The sequence below is a fragment of the Rhipicephalus sanguineus genome, chromosome 2, assembly GCF_013339695.2.
Source record: "Rhipicephalus sanguineus isolate Rsan-2018 chromosome 2, BIME_Rsan_1.4, whole genome shotgun sequence".
NCBI lineage: Eukaryota > Metazoa > Arthropoda > Arachnida > Ixodida > Ixodidae > Rhipicephalus > Rhipicephalus sanguineus.
Window position 1 is genome coordinate 122,467,222 of NC_051177.1, and position 25,307 is coordinate 122,492,528.

At 47.5% G+C, this 25,307-nt stretch overlaps 1 protein-coding gene across 3 annotated transcripts in view; it reads left to right on the top strand.

The window, feature by feature from the left end:
* Positions 1-19,395, top strand: part of LOC119383610 (uncharacterized) — a 279,696-nt gene extending 260,301 nt beyond the window's left edge. For all 3 annotated transcript variants that reach the window (XM_037651861.2, XM_037651864.2, XM_037651863.2), the window contains 15 exons: positions 2,059-2,175; positions 3,920-4,043; positions 5,925-6,085; positions 7,155-7,329; positions 8,219-8,496; positions 9,453-9,601; positions 10,037-11,468; positions 12,001-12,111; positions 12,603-12,717; positions 13,728-13,838; positions 13,935-13,981; positions 15,652-15,838; positions 16,370-16,611; positions 17,392-17,522; positions 18,933-19,395. In XM_037651861.2, coding sequence (XP_037507789.1) covers positions 2,059-2,175; positions 3,920-4,043; positions 5,925-6,085; positions 7,155-7,329; positions 8,219-8,496; positions 9,453-9,601; positions 10,037-11,468; positions 12,001-12,111; positions 12,603-12,717; positions 13,728-13,838; positions 13,935-13,981; positions 15,652-15,838; positions 16,370-16,611; positions 17,392-17,522; positions 18,933-19,145 — 3,593 coding nt within the window. In that variant the 3' untranslated portion in view covers positions 19,146-19,395. The remainder of the gene's footprint in view (positions 1-2,058; positions 2,176-3,919; positions 4,044-5,924; positions 6,086-7,154; positions 7,330-8,218; positions 8,497-9,452; positions 9,602-10,036; positions 11,469-12,000; positions 12,112-12,602; positions 12,718-13,727; positions 13,839-13,934; positions 13,982-15,651; positions 15,839-16,369; positions 16,612-17,391; positions 17,523-18,932) is intronic.
* Positions 19,396-25,307: the final 5,912 nt, after the last annotated feature.

The following is a 25,307-nucleotide window of genomic DNA, read 5'->3' on the forward strand; positions in this document are numbered from 1 at the left end:
ACTCAAACGAGCTCTCTCGTCGCCGAATGCACCGTGAAGTCGCGCGAGAGCTTCGTGGAACCAAGTTTGGTGCAGAAATGAAGGAGTCCTAAATTTTTCGTGAGTTCGACTATACAGTGCCGACTATACAGTGCCTCGCAACCCGCCGTGTACACAAGAGGGCACGTGGGATTCTGGACGCTAACGTATATCCATTTTACTTAATTATCACCATTTATTGGCGCAAATAAGGTGATTCTGATGAGGATCGCCCTTCACGTAACACGTGCATAGAGTGCGCGCGAATGCGCGCGAATGCCTGCGCGGCGTGTACGCGTTTGTCTCTCTCTATATAGAGCACGATAATCAGGGCCTGCGCCTCATGGAGAATAAAGTTCGCGAAGCCGCATTTCTCTCACAAGACCGAGACTGTTTCCTTGAACAATCGTTGCATTTTCGTCTCCAATACGACGACAACCTAGCAGTGCTAGAAGGCTGCCACTTGATCCACGGTACAAGACTTTCGCGCGGCTCCCACGACCAGGACAGCTCTTTTAGATGCTCGCCTTGTTAGGTACTGACGAAGCGCGTTAACTATAGGCTGCGCACTAACAACTTCATACAATCGCACCATTCGTTCATCCTTCTACACCTGCGTGCATGTCCGGGACAATGATGGCCGCAAACTACGTCTCGCTGCATTTTCCTTAACAACCGTCGCTCACAGATATATATCCTTGCAGCTCGCGCCAGCAACAAAACTCCGCGTCTGCCACCTTTGACGGCAATCAACAGCCCGATTAGCTGCCGCTGCGTTAGCGAACGATAGTCGATCAGCAAGTAAGAAAAAGAAAAGACAGATGTTTGTGAAAGCATAGCGTTGACCCTGCGAGCTATGTTTCCGATCAGGCTGACGATAGACGTGCGGTTTCCATGAACACGTGCTAACTTTACGAGCTTGTTGATGGTCCTGCGGTCGTTAGGAAAACAGGCATCGTCCGAAGCATGTACATCACGTGCATCACGATCGCGCTGCGTTACCAAAGGCCAGCGCACGCCGGGTAAATGTTACAGAGCCCGATGAAGAGCAATGTGTATAGGGTGCCGTGCGGACTATACAGCAGAAAAATAAGAAAGTTCTTCATCGGGGAAAAACAAGCGCCGGTTGCGTGGTGGGACTTCGCTGACGTGTCAGTATTTTTTAGGATAAACAAACGAGAGTTAAAAATAAACAACTTAATGGTTGGTCGCAAGTAGAGAATAAATAAGGGGTAAGCGAATCAGTAAAATTAATTGGCACATTGGACTAAACGACAGACAGAACGTGACTGTACACGTGCTGCTATGTGATCGCGCGTGCGAACGGTGAACGCGTTATGCGTATATCGCACGCCATTCAAACGCTTTCTGTCTTTTTATTCTTTTCTTTTAATTCTCCGTAAGCCTGCGGACGAAAGCTGCAAGCGCTCACCTTGTGTTGTTGTTACTGCCTCAATGACCCACGACCGTGATTGGCCGTGCTGTAGTTCCTAAACAATGCGCATAAACGAGGAAGTAAATTAAGCAAACCTAACCACTAAATAACTACCGGTCGCTGATGGTTTTACGCTGTTATTTTAAATTTTGCTTCTTCTTTGCGAGTAATGACGCATGTGAAATACGCCTATCGGCGGCCCTCGACTCTTGCTTTCTTCTTCTGAGTTAGTGAATAAACTTATTACGAGATCCGGCTGGTTTGTGGTCCGGCCTAGACCGCACAGATAAGAGGCCAGGAGACCTTGTCTCCCTATAGCCTCCCTGGCCTGCTGGATAGCCCATTTTTGGTCTTCGACCTCCGAGCTGAGCAGTGCTGTCCGCCACCGCTCCCGGAGGACCTCAGGAGAGCTTACTCATATGTTGGGACATTCCCATCGTATATGTTTGCATGAAAGCCTTTTCTGTTTTGCATAGTTTGTATTTGTTGGAAAGAAATTGTAAAGAACAATGTGAGCTTGTGCGACGTCTCCGAAGCATCGGACAAACAACGTGCCTGAACGGGACCATCTGATTCTTTTTTGTGTGTTACTTTTTTTTTTCTAGCTTGCGGTGAGAACCAGTTCCAGTGCATGAACGGATTCTGCGTATCGTCTGCAACGGGGTCGGTTCGTTGCAACGGAGTCGCTGATTGCATCGATGGAAGCGACGAACGAGGCTGTGGTGAGTAAACGCCTTGGTACTTAAATACAAGTTGTTTTGACTCCTTAACAAGGGAATCTTTTAGGAAAGTGTCAGTCCGCCATTCCAACTGTAACCAACGGCGTCGGTAAGTACTGCTATGTCATTGGGCTTAGCGGCTACGGCGTCGGGTTGCTAAGTACGAGTTCGCGGGCTCGATTCCCTGTCAACTATGCACGTACGAAATTTGCAGATTGTAGAAACGCCCTTAAACAGAGTTAAATGTTGAAAAGCGGCAAACTTCGCACGTTTATAAATAAGGACCAACTGAATTCATTGTTTCTAAGTTGTGTACTTTATTTTAATTTAGACTCTGCTTTTCCGTTTCTTTTGCGCCGGAAATAATAGCACTGTCCTTTTCGTTTTCCTTACTGGGGATTAGCGGTTCCAAAGTGGTGCTTGTTCTCTCTCTAAATCACTTCATCGCTGCATTTTAACGCCACTCACAACATATGCAACCACGTAGCTCAACCGCATACCCCGTAACAGCTGCTCATGCCTGCAACAGTAAATTGCAGTGATCAATCGCTGCCTTTGAGATCTTGTTGCTCACGGCATTCATTTGTGGTTCCTAATGTGAATAGATTATCTTTTGGCACAGCAAAAAATATTTGCGAAACGTTTCCAGGCCCGCACTCTACATCGCTTTAGCCCAACCTAACACGTTACGATGAACATTCCTAAAGCGTGCTTGTCGAAGCTAGCTTCTCCGTACTATGAGTGCTGCTGTGGGAAAGCCCGCCTCATGGTTTTGTTCGTTCCAGAGTGAATGATCTACATCAGGGGTGCCTATATGTAAAATCTGAGACATCGCCATAAGAACAATAAGCTTCGGGGTTTGATTGATTGATTGATTGATTGATTGATTGATTGATTGATTGATTGATTGATTGATTGATTGATTGATTGATTGATTGATTGATTGATTGATTGATTGATTGATTGATTGATTGATCGATCGATCGATCGCAGTAATGATTTAGTTCACTACGCGGCACTGGGGAGGACGAAAGGGTAGGAAAGATTAGGGGAAAAAAAAGATAAGATTAAAAAAAATTTAAGAAAATAAAAACCGCCACGGTTGTCTAGTGGTGATGGTGCTTGACAGCTAACTCGCAAGTCGCGGTGTCGAATCCCCGCCGCGGCGGCCGCATTTTCGATGGAGGCGAAAATGCTCGAGGCCCGTGTACTTAGATTTAGGTGCACGTTAAAGAACCCCAGGTGGTCGAAATTTCCGGAGCCCTCCGCTACGGCGTCTCTCATAACCATATCGTGGTTTTGGGAGGTTAAACCCCATCAATTCTCAAATATTTAAAAAAATGTTGAGAAAGCGCCTGTGCATTTATTGTACAGGAAGGAAGGAAACAGAAATGCAGAAGGGATGGAGGTTAACAAGTAAAGCTTCCGGTTAGCTACCCTACATTGGGGGATTGGGGAAGGGGAATAGAAAGATGAGAGAGAGAGAGGAGGAAAAAAAGGCAGCGAAATCAGTGCGACGTGCGGGACTGCAGCACAAGTCAGAGGCGTTCGCGCAAGCCCGTCGTCCTCAAAAAGCGCAAGGGTTCCTCCACTGCCCTGTGGGCCGTCGAGAGATGGGGATGGTGTTGTAGCAAAAAATATGACTGTAGCATACGACCAAAGTCCAACCCTACCGCCTTGCTCGTCGCCATGATTACGACGGAAGGCGCAGTACGTTCGTTTAACTGAACACATTCTGCCATTTCAGTGCAAGTGGACAGCAACGGATTGGCGCAGGCGTTCGACGGTGACCTGGGCTCGTGGACGCTCATGTGCGCGGACAATGCGACGCTCGATCACGGCAACCAACTCTGCCAGGAGATGGGATACAGGTGCGTTGAACCACGGCCATGTGCTTTTCCTACTCGACCCTACGGCTGTTGAATAAGTCGTTGAAGACATATCCATACACTGTAGCCGTCTTACACAGAAGCTGCAGAACCTTGTGTCAAGCCTTCTTACAAAGCAGGTCATTGAGGTTCATTGCTCGTGTTCTTTTTATTGCGATAGCAATTATATGGACAGTCTCGGCTGGATTTTGCCGTCGCCGTCGCCGCCGTCATGCACCGTATATGTATAAGCATGTATATATATATAAAAGCCCCAAAGAAAAATAATTCAGAAAAATGCTTCCAAAGCGCGGAATCGAACCAGGAACCTGCGGCGAGTGGCGCTAACCACTATGCCACGAAACGCAGATCCTCCACGTAGCTAACGGCGAGCGTTATATACACACCCTTTACCGCTGGACGGACTCAGAGACGGCAGGCGCTTATAAACGTTTCTTCATTACCAGCGAGATGGCGCTATAGGAGCGCGACGGGCGGATTTAAAAGTCATCGGCGAGCTCGCTCGCTCGCTTCTTTTTATATATGCGCAGGGAGAACTTTGCCCTTCCGCTGTCTGTTCGCGCGGTTTTCTCGTGGTGAGGGGAAGAAGGATGTTTCGAGCTTTCACCGTGATGTCCGCGCTCATGTTACGGAGCGTACGAAGGTCACTCGAGCTCACGGGACGCCGCTAAACGAACAGAAGATGAGCGCGAACTATCAAGTGTCACAGCTCGACACTTGAAGCACGCTAGTTTCCTTCGCTGCTTCCGCCGCCTTTGCAACAGGAGCGCTGTTTAAACTGAGAGTATCCATTGGCGAGCCTCACTTCGTATAGCATTAGTTTCTTGCTATCGCATTCATTGCTTCGCCCTTGCGGCGAAACTGTGACTTTTTATTATTTTCATTGTTTCGCTTGTCTCTCGTAAATCTATATTTTCAAGGTTTTCGCTCTGATTGTAGGCAAGCGATTTCCTCTTCCACATTAGACTCTTTTCGTTATCGAAACAATTCGTCCAGCGCAACGTAATTCGCTCTCCCCCTTTTTTAATAGTTTCTTTAAACGAAGGTCCCGATTCACTTTTTTTTTCTTAATTTGGGACCTCCCTTTGTATACCTCCATCTGTAAGTCATTTTATAAACTAACAAAACTGATTGATTGGCCGGCAGAATGGTTGATAATTGATTCATAATTGACTGATAATTGGTTGACTGAAATGTGGGCGCCGTTTATCACACAAACTACCTCATAACTTTACGAAATACTTTAATAGCCTGTGAACCTCGCGTTCGTGGACCAAATCACTGGTTTGAAGAAGCCGGCGACATATTTGTAGGCAACGTTTCCGAGATCGCAAATAAGTTAACCTAAAATAGTTAGTAGCTGCATACCCACAATTTTTTTTCTTTCTCTCTCGTGTCCTACGCTTCCTAGCATGCGTCACTTCTTACGGACATTTAATTCTACATTTAATACCTTCTTAAAACATAGGTTTTTTTTATAAAAGCTGGTCACAACTATTTATGTCAGAAAAAAAATTAAATCTATTTTACCAGACCAATTCACTCCGAGGTTGCTAATTACGTAACGCAAACGTAAACTGCAATCGCTGTGCCTCTGTGCATCTAGTAGGGCGCTAAAGATAATCCACATAAAGAAGATTATTTCTTTTTTCCAACGCGTTTACCTCACCTTTCCTAGCGATGTCGAATGATGTGTTTCTTTCCTCTCATCTCTCATCCCTATTTACTGCTTACTCTCCAGGAAACAGCGACGTAAGTGAATCGCAAGCTCAGCGAATTTTCACTAAAAAGTTTTTTTTTTGTTCTTGTTAGACTCCCTGCAAAATCATTACTGTTTTTCTTTTCTTCACATTGACCTAACAGCGGCGCCCTTTCGATACGGACGGTGAGAGTGGAAGCCAACGTCACCTCGTGGGGCTCGTGGAACGCGCCCGAAGACGGTCCCGACACCTTGTGGTCGAAGGGACTCACCTTTGCGGATTCGTGCCATCACGGTGCGCTCGCGGTCAAGTGCGACTATTTTGGTGAGTATGCAGTGAACGAGAGCGTATCTATATGTATACTCCGGCAATTCACCGCTTCACCCCTCATGAAGTTAATGTCACAAAGCACTAGATGTATATTTCGTTTGCTAAGCGAGAAGTAGCCGGTGCCGCCATATAGGCGCCAACCTCTCCTATTCACCATTTCAATTAAAAAATATATACCAAAGCAACGCTCGGGCAATGAAAGACATAGTTAGGGACGGCGTATTGGTGATGGTGGTTAGAGTAGCATAGAAGGCGGAGTTAGCTTTGCATACGTAGCCACCAAATGTTCCGCCTGAGCCTTTCATGCGTTGATAGCAGTCGAGTCATCAGTTATTGATCAGCCCTGATAATTTTTGCCACCTGGACTTGTTTAACGCGCAGCCTACGCATAATCGCAGCCTACAAATAATTAAGGCCAGCCGGAGAACCGCCAGCTTTACTGCTATGCAGAATAGAATGGCATACGCCCCTGTTGCAAGCACACGCTGTTGCGCTGTTCGACAGCTAGTGCTTAATGTAAGCTGAGTAGTCCCCGCAACGGCATCTCCTTCATGGTTGTTTGTGCCTTTACAGTACCACTGCTGTTCGTCAACTTTAATGAATAATTCCTTCGTAACGTGCCGATATTCACTTCGCGACCTTGCACGCTCAAGGCTATAGAAAAGCCATATGGAGCTTTTTACGGGCGAATAGACATTACAAACGATTTTGAATCGTTCGTGTGTGCTCTCTGTGTTCGCGTTGGCTGCCCTTATTTCTTATTTTGTTATATTTCATTTTTCTTAGATATTCTGTGCATGACTACCCTTTCCACATGTTCAAGTATAGGGTAGCCAACCGAGCACGTCCTTGGTTAACCTCTATGCATTTCCCTCTTCATTCATCTATCTTGCGTAACGCTCCTTCCTAGAGAAGAGACGGGCGTCTTGCTCCATCTTACGTCGTTTTTTTTTTGTATTTCTTTCTTCCGTTCCTTCTCTGTATTTCCTGCTTTGTATACTTTTTTTTTTCGTGCGATGTATATCCCTCGTAATGACAACGTGTACACGATTCCTTCCTGCAGAGTGTGAGAATCAGACGGAAGTGCTGTTCCGCATCGAGCGCGAGGCAACGGGCCAGTCGACGCAGAACGACGTCTGGCCCTACCTGGCTCTCCTGCACGGAAACGACTCGGCGACCGCCTGCCACGGAGAGATCGTGAGCCCGCTCTGGGTCCTGACCACCGCGTACTGTCTGCAGTGAGTCCCCTTCGTCTTGTCCCGTGTCATGACGTATATACGAGTGACCCATACGAGACCAGGCGATCAGATTGTGAATTATTCATATCGGGTAGAAACGTGCCGTGACTGCACGTAAAACTTGCTAAACATACACGCGGTAGACACTGACGCATTCGAACAAATATTGCGAAGTGAAAATCTGCTCGCGCACATTAGGCGCGAAGCTAGCGCATTGACATTGACGGACGTCTGGTAAACGTGATCTGTATAAATAAAAATTCCCCGTGATGTTACATACATTAAATTCCCTTCCCGTACCTTATAATGAAAAGAAAACAGCACCGACATTATAACGCAAGCCGCGGACGTCGGCAAATCCACACGACAAAGAAAAGACAGAAAAGCGAAGTGGCTTTGAGGACACCTCAGACGTTTTTAGGGCATTTTTCCTTTCTCAAACCTACACGGTAAGGAAACGTGTCCTGTAGAATACTAGGCTCGCAAAATATCAAAATTGAGAACTATACTCGGAAGACCGCATAGAGAACATGTGAAAACAAACAAAAAATACACAAGAAAAATGACAGCATCATTATATTTGCACGTCGCGAAGTCCTGACCAGAGCTATTTTCCTGTAGCTCTTTCCCGGTTTTCGCGCTGTAAAAACGGCCTGCTCTGAATATAGTTATGTATGCAGTAAATATGCACCAACGTTGAGAACACAGCCAAACAACAATGGTAAAAATAAACGGCATAAGGACGTTGGCGCATGTCATGGCATGTCGTCTATTAACTGATCATGTTGTCCCGCACTCATTTTTTCCGTATATTACTGCGCGGGGCACGGACTCATTCGAACAGGATGTGTTTCCTACGTTCTTCTCAATTTCCTTTTCTCTTCTGCAGGCAGCTTCCACAGAACGCTTCGCAGCTGTACGTTCAGGCGGGCTTCACGCGCCCCGCCAGCGCCCGCAAGCACCACAGCGTGGTGCGCGTGGTGCTGCACCCGCACTACTCGCAGTTCCGCTCCAGGACGCTGCCCGACTACGACCTGGCCCTGGTGAGGCTCGCCGAACCGTTGTCGTTCGCCAACCATGTCGCGTCGGCCGTCTGCTTGCCCGACGACGTGGCCCGGCCGGGAGTCACCTGCTTCGTCGGAAGCCTGGGAGACGGAAGGCCCAGAGGTATTTATTTATTTATTTATTTATTTATTTATTTATTTATTTATTTATTTATTTATTTACATAATACATATATCACCATCACGACATTATTACGTAGTGGAAAGGGGGGTGGGGCAACAAAGACATAACCAGTAAAAACAGAAAAGCATTTTGCACTGCTGTACTGATATACAAAGAAAAAGCAAAAACACTGTAATGTTACTTGATGAAAAACATGAGCAGAGTTAACAATTACATTTTAAATACATTCAGCCCATACAGTTTCTAGTCAGGAGCGATTTCGCAACATAAAAAAAAAAGACTCAATCATTGTCTGACACATTTACCAAGACATTTTCTTAATTGTTCAATTCTCTTATTAACTTGGGAAAGAATAAGTAATAAATAGTGCTTTTGCTGCGCCTATAGGCTAAAATCCCTTTTGTTGTTATAACATCGAGTGGGTGTGTGACCTAGTTCCAGAAGGCAGTTGTAGCGACTGATACCTCTGTGGCTGTTATATATTGGGATTACGATTAATTATTGGTATGAAGCACTGATACACAAAGGACAAATAAGGACTGAGCTGTCTTTTTACGCACGTGCCGTGACGTTATTCGATTATCTGGTGACATACTCGAGTCCTGGCGCAGTACCGGGGCAACAGGTTCACGCATTCGATAACTTCTATTTTTTTTTTCACTGCCTTATTACTTTCAAGGTGGCAGTGTAAAGAAAGGTACACTCTCTACGGCAAATGCTGTTACTTTCACATCTAAAACGACTGCGGTTATTGTGTCCTTCGTCTCGTCCTTCGTGCTGTTCTATTTTGCAAATGTCGCACCAACTTGCGCAGACAAAGTCTCTGCTAAGGCTGATATACAACACGACAATATTAACACGTTACCAACGAAGTGGATCGCATTGTAGGGGGCTTCGCTTCTTACTCCCGCCAATTTCTTTGGCCACGCTTGCAGTTCCATTCACCACGGCCTCGTCGATCATTCACTTGCCGATCGTCATAAACGAGCTGACCACATGCAACAACGAGGAGCATTACAAGAACGACGTCACCCAGAAGATGATCTGCGGAGACGGCCGCCAGATGAAGCGTCAACTGTGCGACGTAAGTCTACCGCGCGCTGAGCTGTTCTCCATCCACCCTTTCTTTTGGTTAGCTTATTTAGTTTTGATTATGCAGGGTTTGCATTCATACGCGTATGCATGGTCTGAGACGTTTGCAACGATTTCACAACATATGGCTATGGCAATACATGCGGTCGTCGCTCTCAATATAGAATTTATCGTAAATTAGTCACGATTCCTCCATACGTGGCTTTGAAGGACAGGTATAGTGGAACATTGGAGGAGGAAATCGTAGTATCCATTTGACTGTTTGTGTGAAAAACGCATTTAATTCACAGATGAAATCTCTGTTGGCGGTAAGTCGCGAACGTAAACGAACAGACATTGCAACTGTTCCTAACTATAGTAGCGCTAAAGCTAAACTATAGTAGTGCTGCATCTTTACCAGCTGTACTTTTACTGTTCTCTCGACCAGGGTGATCTCGGCGCTCCCTTGATGTGCCTCTCGCCGAATAACATCTGGCGCCTGGCCGGCGTGCTCAGTTACCAGCGGCACTGTGGCACCTACCAGAAGCACCCGTCCGTGTTCTCCAACATCTACGAGATGCGGGACTTCATCCACAACGTGACCGGCCTTCTCTCCTACAACGTCACCCACGACCCGCAACTGTACAGCCTGCTCGAGTTCCCTCAGGCCGACGACGGCAACGTCTCGGCCGCAGTCCGCTCGCACGCCGCCGGCAAGATGGCCGGTCTCGAGCACAACGCGTCCGCCGTCGCGGCCGCCCTCTACTCTCACGACAACATTCTCGGCGAGCACGGAGGGGAGAACGCCAGCATCACGACGACGCCGGCGTCGACGACCGCGGCGCACGACGTCATGTTCCTCGACTTGGAGGGCGTCATTCCCAAAGTGAACCACACGAAGGACTCGATCCTCGAAGACAATAACGTTACGACGACGACCACCTCGGAGACTCCGACGACGCACGGCGGCGCTGGCGTTGAAGCGAGGCTTCAAGAGGTCGACCACGCGGGCGTCCACATGACGACGACCGCGACGATGGTGACGACGATTGCGAGCGCTACCGACAGCCACCACCACGACGGCCGCCACCACGATGGCCACCACCACGATGGCCACCACCACGATGGCCACCACCCTGACGGCCACCACCACGACGGCCACCACGACAACGTCGCCACCACGACGGTGGACCCTCACGAGACCATTGCCTCCATGAGGCTCATGGACGTCGACTCCGGCGAGGTCTCGCCTTCGAGCGAGACCAGCCGCGATGCCTCCGCGTCCTCTTCTCATCATGCTCACCACCACTATCACCATCACCACGACCACGAAAGCCAGCACCACGCCGCTCCCGCGAACGACACGAGAACGGAGAGCAGGGGCCGATCAGCGGCGCTGCTCGCCAATCGCACCGTCGTTGACGAGATGCATACGTTTATAGAGCGCAACAGCGCCGAGGAGACGATGACGACTGAACCGGGTCTGTTAGAGAACGGCACTGCAATCGCAGTAACTAAGATGGCAGCCACGACGGAAATGTCCCACGAGGTCGTCCATGCCACTATGCACGACTACGTTCATTCGATGCACAGGGTGGGAGGAAGCTTGGAGAACGGGACGACTACTTCAACTGCGTCAACGAACGCTTCCAGCGCGGAAACGACCACGATACCGATGGTGACGAGCCACGGGAACGAGAGCCACGCATCCCTGATGATTGACGACAATGGAACAACTACGGTGTCGCCCGAAAGCTCGTCCACAATGGCAGCCGCAGCAAATCGTACCAGCGAAGGTTTGCACAATGCCACTGCCGAGGCTGCGATTGGAGCGCCGTCGCCAGTTGAAAAGAGCGACGCGCATCAAATCCCATCGCGCAGTAAGTTTACCAAAAGATGTAAGACTGGGAGGGCTGGTTGAGGTTCACATTTAAAGCAGCGAAAAAAGACGGGAAAAGACGAAGAAGACCGCGGGACAAGGCACTAAACTAACAAATGGCAGGTTTAAAACTTATCAATTGTTATTTCCGCGCCTTGTCCTGTAGTCTTATTTGTCTTGTGCTTTCGTTATTTGCGCCGATTCAAGTATAAGTTTGCCGTTGCTGGAAGCGCAGCAAGCTTCTGGCCGTAATGAAGCGTACAGTTATGCAGTTCCATAAGCTTTTGAACTTACCCCGAGAATTGATGTAGGTCCTACGCAACTTTCACGACGTTTCACTGACTGGTAAAGACACCGTACAGAATTACAACGCCGTATTGCGGAAACATTTCAGCAAGGATAGAGGGGGACTTACGCGACAATAAGGGGATTATTAGAACTTCGCAGTGCTCAGTCGAAGATTGTTTTGGTTGACAGTATACGATGCGATTACCCATTTATTTATTTACTTAACACTTTCTTTCCTAATGTAGATTCGACCTGCCTAGGCTTCACTTGCAACTCGGGCGAAATGTGCATTGATCACACCGGCGTTTGTGATGGCATTTATGACTGCAAGGACGCCAGTGATGAAATCAACTGCGGTAAGTAAGCCTTCGTGTCTCACTTAAGATCCTCACCATCGAGCTAGTTCACGTTGCAAATATGCTTCAATCTGTCAACTTGGCTTGAAGCTCTTTGCACCAAAACACTAGTCTCACCGAGAGAAACGGTGTCAAGTTAATATGGTATGTGCTTTAACGAAAAGTTACGTAATTACCACACCACATAGTTCCCCATGAATCGCGCAGATATAAGGGTACAACGTTATAAAAACAAACTTTCTCCGCATTTCCACCTAGAATTCAGTGGCAGATGTTTGTAGGTAAATTTTGTGAGTAGAAATGTTGGCATATTGAGTGCGAAACAAACGTAACCTTAGAGGAAGAATAATTACGAAATATAATTTAGATTTTACTAGTTTGCTGGCAAAAGAGGTGATTGAAAGAGGAACATGTCTACGAACCAGTCAACCCAATGACAGATTTAGCTGAGAAAGTGGATGGCACGTTATTCTGTATTCTTTTTTCTGCAGTCCAACTCAAGGATGCGGTTGTTCACGGGAGGAAAGGAGTTAGTTGGATGCCCGCCTGTGGCGACACCTGGGACGATGCACTAAGCGACAGCGTCTGTCGTGAAATGGGCTTCGAGTACGTATTAACTCAAGATACAGCGCTGGTTTGGTTTGACCGAAATTATTTACGCTGCTTAATCATTCATTCATGCAAACTTATTACTCAGCCAATTACTCAGCACATACATCCTCCCGTATACCCTTACTTGAATAACACTCAATGGTAATGTCATTCCATCGGAGAAATTCTTCACCTCTCGCTGAAATTCGTGAATGTCCCCCACACCCCCTTCCCCCAAACTGTCGCCCCGAAAATAATAAATAAATAAAAACGAGGCATAAAAACTAAGGCAACTTCGCCCTAGCGGTGCGAAGCCTGAAGGAAGTGCGGAGCTGGTCAGCCTTCCTTGTTTCTCTCTATTTCTCTCTTTCTTTCTTCCTCTCTTTGTTTCTCTTTCTCTCAGTTTTTTTTCGACGTCTTTTCTGTCTCTGCTTATTTCTATCTCTTTCTTTCTTCTCTATTTCTCGTTTCCTCTTTCTTTCCATCTCTTTCTCGCTCTCTCTCTATTTCTTTCTCTCTCTTTCTTCGATTCTCCCTCTTTCTTTTTCTGTCTTGCTCGCTGTTGTTTCTATCTCTCTTTTATGTCTGTTTCTTTCTATCTCGTTTTCTCTCTTGTCTCTTTCTTTCTCTGTCTGTATTTATTTTTCTGTATTTCTTCCCTTTCTTTCTCTTTATTTCTTTCTTTCTCTCTCTCTCTCTCTGTACTCGTTCTGCCGCCCATCAGAGTTATTGCATCCCACACCGGACAAATCGGCGCACGCGTTCTCGTAGCGAAGAAGAAGAAGAAGAAGAGGACGAAGAGAGCGCTTTTCGGTTTACGATTAATTATGGTAACTCTTGTTCGCGTATAACGAAGTTTCTCCGACCTTAAGCAGCTCCTTCGTTAAAACGAGGAGAAGGCGGCGTAAGTTCGCGATTCCGACACTGCGTCAACACTGCTGTAAAGAAATTATTGCGGGCCACGTCTCGCTGCAGCAATCTGATATAGAATGTACAAAAATGTTTTTTTTTTTGTTTGTTTTTAGGAAAGCTTCCGAGACCAGTATTATAGCGCTGGAGTCGCCATATTCGACGTCTCTACGTCATAGCAGCAAGTCACGTGAACAAGCGAGCGTACTGCAGTCCCTTACACTCAGGTAAACAATTTTGCCGTGTTACCTGGTTCATTGCGAAAACATATTTGCATACGCGGCGTAGTTCACCTGTATCTTCTTTATTTTATTTTTTCACAGCAATGAAACGTGCAATACCAAGGTCACAATGAAGTGCCATCATTACCGTAAGTACTGAACCACTTTTTTTTTTACTAACGCCAGTGGCGTTTAAGGAGATGTTTAGGTTCATACGGCGGCGAGGAATGCCGCTTTTCACTCACATAAGAGGTCTCAAAACGATGAACAATATCGGAAAAGATGAATGAAAAAGGAAATTAAAAAAGAAATGATGTCATTCGTTCGGATACCGTACGAAGAAAATATTTCTGGGTATTACGAAAATATGAACCTGCTTTGAAACACAATCACTTTAGAGCGGCGGAAACATTTGAAGCAGAGAAACATGACAATGCCTAAACTAGGTGCGCTCCAAAGAATTCCGATGAGCAGCGATCAGTAGACGCTGGTTACCTGGAAATGAAATGAAGCGCTGATTCTTCACTTTTCTTATTTTCAAGGCCAAACTGTGGTGCCGGCGTCAATGTGTCGTCACGAATGCGAAAATATTGTGACGACACATTGACGTATATATGTGGCATTGACAAACGCCAAATATATTAGGACCGAGGACAAAACCACAGTCCTAATGAGTCTCTAGGTCGTGTCTTTGCATCGTTTAGAATGGCATGTAATCTATATGCATCGTTCTTGAAAGAAATGTTGCCATATTATGGTTATCGCAGATGGCATAAGTACTATAAGTACGATACTATAAGTACGATAAATTTATAATATAAGTACGTCGATTAGCGTGTGTGCATTTTTCTTATTTTCCAAACTGCGAACACAGCAAGAATTTTTCATTCGTGTTCCAGAAATGTAATTTACCAACTCAGCTATCCCGCGCAACATTATAGTGGACTCCCAAATGCATGTATAGTGTTTCTTTTCTTTAGGAGGACCACTTGAATTAATCGCCCATTCCTCAAAACGATGACGCAAGAATGTGCGCGTTTTGTAACTGTATAGTTGGACCGAATACAGCAACCAGAAGAGGTCGATAGTTTCATCAGGAATTCTGTCCTAACTTCTCACTTTACAAGGTGTTCTAGACTAGTTAACGTCCCTGTCTCTCCTGTTCCTGTCGTAACGGCAAACATGGACATGACAATAAAATTTACTCCTCAAGTCAGCAAGTTCATATGAGGAGTCCCAACTATTTTTCTTGAGCCGGAAGCGACTCCCGTGCGCGGACAGCTTGAAGCTTTACAGCAAAGGAGTCAATAATATTTGACCGATCTGTCGCGATTCGCTACATATGCACCATACATCGAGAGAAACTGTTTTCACCAAACACATTTCTGTTGTATAAAAAGCTTAAAAAAGCACTCTTTTTTAAGTGTACTACGGATGTTGAGACAACGTTTATTAAAGCTTGACTCGATGGTCATATAAGCGGTTTTGAGGCGTAATATGCCCTCGTTAAAACTTGTGAAGGGGTTTCGACGTATCGCATTCTAAGAGAGAGACTTCCCTTAGAGTAGGTCGCGATGTCATGTGACGGATGAATAACGTTAAATTTATTATTGCCTGATGATGTCAATCCCTATACCAGTGCGTTTGCCCACTAGTCAGCTGGCTTCGCCAATGTCATGTCCCGCATCGCGATTGGCTGAAATATTCTCTTACGAAAATTTTTTAGCGTAAGATGTTTTTGTGAATACGGGCCCACGTCTTTTCGCTGCAGCATGGACAAACTGGAACATCATTCGCTCGACCCTTGTTTTCGTTTCAGAGTGCGGGCACTGGAACGCGACGTTAGCGGCCTCTTCCGGCAATTCCTCCGAGTCCGGTGCAACGGATGCTGGTCATTCCGGACAGTGGCCGTCCATCGGTGTTCTCTCCTCGAAGGACCGGCACTGCGCAGCCCACCTAATTTCAGGTCGTTGGCTTCTGGCTTCCGCATCCTGCTTGAACGAAAGGTAAATCAACACCGTCCACGTGCAGTCCGCGTAGGCGTGCGCACGCAGGGTTCCCCCGGGTCCAGTCCAAAAGGCAACACGCTCCACAATGACTCAAAAAATGGAAATCAAGCGATGACGTGTTTCTCACAATGGCTTGCCTTTGGTCCTTGTCTTTGTGGGAGTAAAGATAGGAGGCAAACAGTTGTCGGAAGGCCACATCAGGGACCTTCGGCCGCCATTACCGCCAATAACCTGCGTGGCCATAGCCCTGCCCTTAAATAATGACGGGGCAGGTCTGACTGAGCAAAAGTATGCGGCAGACTTCGCGCCCACCCTTAGGTAATTAGGGGGGGACGGCCAAAACATATATCTAAACGTAAGGGCAACTACAAGGACACGTCACACGGGTACAACGATAAAAAAAATTAAACTCGCAATGCTATAGATCTATTTGCAATGTCCATCTAAGTAGGGGCACTAGTGAGGACGCTATAAACGCGATGAAAACTTAAACGTTCTTCTCCCAACTTGAACTCTTGCACGTCGCAGTGACGCCGGCTCCTGGACGTTCCGGTTCCTGCTGTCGCACAACGCATCGTCCGCACCGCACTACGCCGTCAGCGGCATTCTGTTCAATCACGGAGTGAACATGTCTGGGCAAACGGACGTGGCCCTCGTCCGCCTGAATCGCACCGTAGAGGTCTCTGGCCACGCCGTTCCCGTATGCCTTCCAGACAAGAAAGCAGAGCCGACGAACTGCGTAATCGCTGGAATAGTAACATCCACCGCAGGTGAGTCGCTTTGTAGCTCTCGAAACTGTGCCTTAATGTAATTTGACTCGTACGCCACGCACGTCTAGCAAGTCACTAGGTTTTTTCGACGCTCTTATAGCACTCTAACACTCGCGATTGGATATGTCTTAGCGACGGTGATGGTTACCGTACGTAAATACTAAATACGTTGGCACTTTCTTTTAAAACTCTGCGTAACTTCTAATGTGATAAAGTGCCGGTGCCATTATTATTTCAACTGAAGAAAGAAGCAAAAGAAAGACATGGCTTGTATGCGCACACGTAGCTTTCTTCAAAAGTTTTGATACCGTTTACAGCCGTTTCATAAGCTATGCATACGTAGCTTCTATGTGAATTTTCGTGTGCATGTGTTTCAAGGTAAGCTTGTTCGTGTCAGTGCTGCATGCTGGGCGTTGTCAAAATAGCGCTCAGTGGCGACCACAGTGACAATTTCGTCAAAGTGCGCCATAAAAGCAGCGACTCCATAGAAAACAGTCAAACGCCTTTGCAGCGAACGCTGCTACAGCAGAACAGCAACGAAGTACCCTATACCTTACATAACGGCTATAATGGGAGGGTCACGGTGTGCTACGATTACAAACAATTGCACGGTATAACGAAGCATTTTGAAGGGTCCGATCACTTCGTTACAAAGGCGTTTGACTTAGTTCAGTGGTACCATGTCCAAGGGTCGCCTGAACATGTTATCGGAAGTTCATACATCTTGCTATTAGGCTGTCGCTAATGCCATTACATGATGTTAAATGTATTTTCTTCCAGATGATGCGCATCGGCTGGCCGTTACGCCTGTGCACATCGTGAAAACTTCACAGTGCCACGTCGACCACGCTGAACACGATGGAAGCACGCTATGCGTACAGAGTTTGAACCACACAACGCCGCTATGTCAGGTAACATGCTTCGCAATTCCTACTGCGCGTTCTCGATGTTAAGATAGTAAGTCATGTTGTGAGATGGGCCCGGGCAGGGGCGTAGGCAGAAATCTTTTTCGGGGGGTTTCAGCCATACTTTATGTATGTTCGTGCGTGCGTTTGTATGGGTGCGTGTATATATATATATATATATATATATATATATATATATATATACGCAAACAAAATTGAAAACTTTTCGGGGGGGTTTCAACCCCCCCAACCTCCCCCCCCCCCCTTGGCTGCGCCCCTGGCCCCGGGCACGTTTATTGTAGTAACTGCAGCCAGTCAGTGGTGCAGTGGGGCGGATAGGAGGTAAAAAGGATAACGAGAGCTGCTCAGTAGTTTGCCCTTTTGCACTTTGGTTCAAATCTCCTACATCATTTGTCTTCTCTCCTGTTATTCCCCTACTGCATTGCCAGGGCCCTGAGCCGCGCTCTCTTATGAGCTGGATAACGTAGTGCCACCCCTAACAATAAACACCTTTCTGTGTCCCCGGTGCTGGTCGCACATAGACCTAGAAAGACACGGTGACCTTAACATGTGAATTTTTATTCAATGTGTACCCATATTTATGAGCATAGATACGAAAGTACCTGCATATGGCCCCCATGAAAATATGGCATCGGCGTCGGGAATCGAGCCCATGACTCCATGCTCACCAGCTGAACGCCATCGCCTCTAGAGCAGGAGTGTTAATGTCACCTCAGCCAGCAGGCCGCAGTCACGAAATTTATTCTCCCGATAGGCCGGGATGGGGCAGAAGGTTGGAATTGGGGAGGGGTCGTTCGAACAAAATGTGAGCTAACGTAGCCATTTGAAAGGAGGCCTTTCCCATGGGTCATTTCTGAAGCTGTAATCTGGACGCCGATTCTGAAATATATAGTGTTTTACATCTTATGGCGGAGTTCAAACCGGTGGTGGTGGTGGTTGTGGTGTGCGGCGTGACCAGCCTTACTGCGCATGCGCGAGCCCTCTCCACACACCTCCTCTACCACTTTCCTCCCCCACCTCCCCTCTCCCCTTCCCCCTCTCCACTTCCCCTCTGAAACGCGGGCTCGACATGCCGAAACGCTGCTTCGCATCGCCTCATGGTCCCCTTTAGCGGAGATGGTGTGATTTTGTTCCACGGTTATATTTTAACACATGGTGACCGGATGAGGTGGCCCACGAAAAAAAAATGCTTGAGGCCAGTCACGTCTGTGTAGTTCATGAATATTTATTCAGAAGGAAAAAGAAATATGGAACGAAGACCGTCATGCGCGGGCCTGGGCGCTAGCGGAAGGTCCGCGGACCGCGTGTTTGAGACCCTTACTCTAGAGTGAACGCAGGGGGAGACTCCAGACTCCAATGAAAACCTTGGTCGTGTGTTCCTCGTTCTCTTTGCAGCTCGCGACAAAGGCAGCCCTGATGTGCACCGGCCACCGCGGCGAATGGGATCTTCGCGGATGGGTCCCGCAGTCGACGATTCAGAGGCTATGCTCGGAACAGTACGGCGCCGGCAACTCCACGGCGGCACTGCACACGCTGAATGGCGGCAACGTCCTACACTCAAAACACTGGGTCCTGGACATCGTCGGTCACGGCCTGGCAGTCAACTAATGAAGATGACGATCAACAAGCGGATCGCGTACGCCACGGTGACGTCATCGCGGCGTACACGTCGTCCGCTTCTTAGATACACCTCCCGGCCGCGCGCGAGAGGAACACTGTGATACAACAAAATATCGGACACCGTTCTCTACACCCCCCTTCCTCCCTCCCCCCCTTTTTGTTTTCTTCCGAGTCTGTGCGCGTGGACACTATAAATTTCGACCGCCGTGCCAGCGTTACAAGACATGCATCGGAGAAATAGGAAACGGCAAAAATGTCGCTGCGAGTCAACGTGACAGGCACCGAACGACGCAGCGTAATATACACACAACACAGGAGGAGCCATGAACACAAAGAGGACGACGAGAACAAGACACAGTTGCCAAGCAGAGGGTCCAACGGAAGCCAACAAAATGTGCCTGTGCCACTGTGGTGTGTGCGTGTGTGTGTGCTCTAGCGGGCGACGAACGTATCAGCCGCGTCATTTGTGTTTATGTAATAATGTGTGCGCGCGCGATAATATATAGGTGCGGAAAAGGCTGCTTGCGTGCATTTTGACGACACGTGAGCATGCGTGCTTGTGTGCCTCTAGGACGAAACAAAAGGCGTCAGCGAACGGGACTGTGTTTGTACATTGCTTTTGTATTTGACTTTCCCATTTCCCCGTGGCTCTCGTTTCTAGCCCTGTATATGTTTTTTCTTCTTTCTTTTTTATCGTTTCACCGGGTGCCAATGTCTACTCCTGCGGAGTCTGTGCGGTTGGTCGTGCTTATGTGTTAATAGGTCACAATAGAGAACAAGCAGTACCCTTATACGCCGCCGTAGCGATGTACTCTTTTTTGATGGTGAGCGCGCTGTATTCACACGTGACTTCGCTTTCGGCTGCCCCACATACGGTCATCCAAGCGGGAAATGCGGCCCTTCCGAAAGGGTCGCTACGTTTCCCTTTTTGTTCTTTCTTTTTTTCTAGTTTAAATGCCCGTCACCCTCCTTTCTTCCATTTCTTGTAGCACTTTTTTGTGTGTTTGGTTTCATTTTATTTGTGACGGCAAATATGTTTTTTTATTGGTCAGTCACTCAAACATGCGCGTGTTTATTTCAATGCCCGCGTCCCTGTGTCTGTGAGTGCTTTAGTGTTTATAAATGCGCAGTAGTTGTGTGAATAGTTGTCTTGACGCGCTTTGCTGGACTTCAAGTGCGGAACGTGAATGAAACCAAGGACTGTATTTTTTTTTTGTATACGTGTGTGAACAGAAGAGGAACCGTGTTTAGATGTTTCTCTTTGTTTTTTGTTGCTGCAACGTGACGTAGTGTGCTTAAGAAGAACGCCCGCATGCGGTGCATGTCTTGGCTGCTGTCCTCCGAGAAAATGCGTTCTTTTGTAACATATATATAAAAGCCTTCTTTCTCTCCACGACTATAGGCTTTGTTTCGCAAATTTCGGCTTGCCTGCTACATGCGTACTCGTCTTTCGAAGGCGTGACAAGGAGCCTGCCTGTTCTGAAGCAAATAACGAATTCTAGGCCCGCGTACATGTCTCGTATAGTTCGGAGCTAATTTTTTTTTCCTATATAGACTGGCGGGAGCACGCTTTTCCTCGTATTCTAAGCAAACGAGTTTAATATAATTAAAATCATTCGCAGCTCAACTGCGTCAGGGCAAATCAGGATTGGTATAGTGCAAGAGAGGGAGTACAGTGGAACCTTCAGAAGTGGTACGGTTGTTTACAGCAGCCGGGCACGTCAATTAAAGATGCGTGACGCTTCGATGTGACTGATGCAAACATAGGCTTGAGCAGGCTTAAGCATAGGCTTGAACCCACTGAGGCCCATAAAACCAAACGCAGTGCAAGGACGAAGGACGAAGTACAAGTTGGGAAGGGAAGGTGATGACCCCCCCCCCCTTAAACCCTCCCCCTCCTTCTACTTGTGCACGCCTACGATACGAATATTGGTTGCGGTTACAGAGATTTCACCTGGTAGCAGAAATTGACGCTGCTTTCATTAAATCATTCACAAGTATAGAGTCACAAAAAGCCCGCAAACATAGCGCTTCTCTCTATTTCTCTCTCTTCGCAGCAACTCGATTCTAGTGGCTAAATATTCACCGAGTTCTGCTGCCAAGTAGCCCATAGAAGCCTCGAAAATAAGAAAGCACAGATGGTTCCGATCCACCGCTCTCTTTTATTATTATTATTTTTTTAATCAATAGTGTTTTTCGTTGCGTTTTATTGGCCGCGTGCGTCAACTTCGTTTATGGTTTGTGTGCAAACTCGAGTGTTTGTGTGCGTGATGTATGTTTATGCGTGGGCGTGTGTGTGTGATAGCGTGTGTACCGGAATGTCTTTATTAATCTAGGTGCGTATTCTGTTCTAGGATATTTATATAAGCTATTTTTATTCTTCGCTTTAACATTGTCGTATGTTACCCTAACAATCTTCTCCGTTTTTTTTTTCTCTCTCTCTCTACCGTCGTTGTCTTCTCTTCTGCCATCCCTATCGTTTAAATTGTGGACCGGGATAGCGAACCAACCGAAACACGGCCTGTACAAGTGAGGTTCTGACCAAATGTCAATAAACACGGCGAAAAACCCGGCAACTCGTTTGCACAGAGCCAATGACTTCGAACTTGCCTCGGCATTCGATGTGTTGCTTCTGCAACCGCCAATGCAGCAACGCACAGTTCACACAGAAGACAGCGAGAAATTCACAGCAGGCAACCACACTTCAGAAGAGTTGCCAACAAAAAAAAAAAGCATTTTTTTTTCTTTATTGCGCACCCGCAAGTCATGCGAGCAGCCACAAATGAATGCCCAAATGATTCATAGCGCGACGGGTGAAGTGAAGTGAACACAAAACAAACATCTAATTGTCGAATCTAAATTTGGAAGTTTTTTGTATAAAAGGTTCATATCAGTATATACATATTTAGAGCAAGAAGAAGCCGCTAATTGTGTTTAGTGAGGTAGGTGGCACGTGCGTGGAAAGCCTCTCAGTGGACACATTGGGAGGAGGGTTGTGTACCCTCCTTGCCCCCCCTCCACCCTCCGCTACTGACGCTTTTGTGCTTTATGTGGCTACATTCGTGTACCCAACATTTATTCAGTTATGAAAAAAAATTATCGCTTTCTTGCCAATGCATATAGAACAGCCAAAAACAATGGACTCCAGCGTTGGCACCGTGTGTAAGGAAGCCTGTCGCATCCGCGACGGCAAAAGCATCGCCACCCACACTCTCACGTGGTTCGCCGCTCACACGGGATCCATCGTGCAAGGCCCCACGAACCTGAACGAGCTGGCCCACTCCAAGGTGCGAGGTCTCGCTTTCCGCGTCCATGGAGAACTCCCCCTCCGGCCCGCAGTGGTGGAGAACACAGATCAACCGACCAGATATAACGAAGTTACGCGGCATTTTTAGCTCGGCATGAGAGACTTTGCCCTTCCTCACAAGAAATTAAAAAAAAAGCGTAGGCACTGACTCTCAGATTATTGCAGACGGGTTCGTATCCCGGCCCTGCTTTATTACATAAGATTTATCCCGACACTTATCCCAGTAGCTCTTGTGGGCACTGCAACGAATTCGCTAGCCTAGACCCCATGCTCTCGCGTTGCCCTTCGTTACGAAGCACGGACCAAATCAATCAGGACAAGTGGCTATCTGCTATCAAGAGCCCCGATGCCGGGGCTCAACTATGGGCTGTCCAGAGGGCCCACGATGCGGTGGTCGGGCTTGGCCTGACTGTCCCAAGGTGGGAGCGGCCCGCTGAGTCATGCACCTCAGGACTTTCAATAAAGTTTTGCATCCATACATCCATCCAGTTTTCTTCAAACCTACATACGCATACCGCTTCGGCCACTAGACTAGAGTGTATTGATCTAGATTCGCAGTTATCTCATTGACTACCGTGTTTTACTTGCATCAGAGAGACAGTCTCTGAAGGCGGCATCACACCTTCAACGGGAATCGAGCTTAGAACTGCGGCATATTCTCGACCCATGGCAAAGCACGACCTGTTCGTTACGTGTCACGAAAGCGCTGTTGACGTTCTTGCGGGAGAGGAGCGTTAATGAAACTTCGTAAATGGTCTAATCCAGTGGCTTTCAGCCAGTGATGTTTCGGGGACCCCTTGCGAACTGGTAGAAGTGATGAGGGACCCCTTGCAAGGAGAGAAAGGGGGGTGTCATAAATTATCACAACATGCAGCGTGAAATAGGTGCCTTTTGTTTCTCCCTGGCAAAGAATGGTCAAACTTAAGTGCCATGCGAATTCGATCTGAACATATTGTCAATAAGCTGTGCGGTCTGCAGACACCTTCAACCTGTTTCTGGGTGTGTTTGCTCTTCAAATATGCAAGCCTGGAAGAAGCATGTCAATGCGCATATGTCGTAGAAAACTGCAACAAAAGCTTTACAGCCATATCACGGAGAAGCGGGAAACATAAGTCAGCTCCGCCGCAATGCAAAAATGTTACGGGGTGAAGCACACCAAAAATCAGAAGGGGCCGCTGTTACGGGACACAGTGTACCTAAAAAAAAAAACGCGTGTTTTTTTTTCGAGGATGGGTTTCACGTACCCCAAAAATGGCTTCACGCACCCTCTGGGGTCCGCGGACCCCCATTTGAGAACCACTGGTCTAATCTATGCGTGTGTGCGTGGCTGTATATGCTCTTCAGCGTTTATAAGTGTATATCATAATCACAATCCAGCACCTGGAGTAGCATGTCAGGTGAGTAGCCAAGCTAACATCCAGCATTTCATTAGCATTTCTCTCTCTCTTGCAGCCGTGGCCACAAAAGCTGCGAATAAAGAAAATGCCCCCGGGACATAAGTCCTAGCTGTTATGTTATACGCACATATATAATGTACGCGAAGGACTAACCCGGTAGAGAGCACGTGGCGAGGGTAATTGTAACCGGGCTTGTGGCGAAGCGACCAACGATAGCTACCCCATACCAAGTAATATCTTGAAAAGGTGCGGTAGTTGTGTTCGCGGATAAGTACGTAATAGCTCGCGGATAAGTACGTAATAGAATATAACAGACAGATTTAGTTGGGCGTCCGCAGCAGCTCCGTGGACGCAGCATTGGCAGCATGCCGGCCATTTCCTATGACAGGCTGCGTCCGTAAAGCTGTTGCGAACGCTCAGCTAAATCTGTCCAATAAGGCAGCATAAACATGGACGTCGGCAGGATTTCGTCTTAAGGCTCATTCACACCTGCGACTAGCACCGGTCGCGCGACCGTTTGCGACTGGCGGTCAAAGGCGACTCAAAGCGACCGATGTTCACACCTGCGTGCGACCTATATGCGTCGCCATATAGAATTCACGTCTGCTCGTATACAGCTCGCATTGCCGTTGCCCCGTAAAATAGGCTGACGTCCTGTTTCTGCGCACCTGATTGGATCAGAGGTTTGCGACTGCAGTCGCGCGACTGAAAAATCGAGCAGCGAGCGACTGAGCCAAAGCAGTCGCTTTGCGACTAAAATGGCCATTTGCGACCGTTTGCGACCAGTCGCCTGTGTGAACGAGCCTTTAGGGACACCGGCGTAGCAAGAGGGGAAGGGGAGGGGTTCAACCCCCCCCCCCCCCACTTTTTTTTCAATTTTGCGTGTGCATATATACAAGCACACATACAAACACATGCACGAACACACATAAAGTATAGTTGAACACCTCTCCCCCCCACCCACCCCGACAAAAATTTCTGGCTACGCTACTGCTAGGAGGTGAAAACCTGTGTTGCATCACGGCAGGGGGGCAAGTGCTGGTGTGGCTTGGAGAGGGGAGGGGTGCAAGTGCGCCTTTTGCAACCCCCTGCCGACGCCCATAAGCGTCACAGGAGGCTGGCTGACCGAAACTAGCTGCCCGGCATGATACTCCCTCCTAGTTTTTTTTTTTCCGACCTCCATTACACCAAAGTATCCGTTTGAAAGCTTTCAAATTTCAATCGAACTACGATTCACGAGAGCGCTTGCAAAACTTTGGCTTATGCTTACCTCGGCGTTCTCGAAGGTGCTGTACACTCAGCATTCGGAAAGTCGGTCCGCTCCGCAGAACCAACTTGAGTGCTACTCACAAATTACAGAAGCACGCGCTGCAGTCGGTGGCCACTTTCTCCGTGCCTGTAGAACGAGTAGACCACATGATGTTAGACGTCAGCAGCGAAAAATGT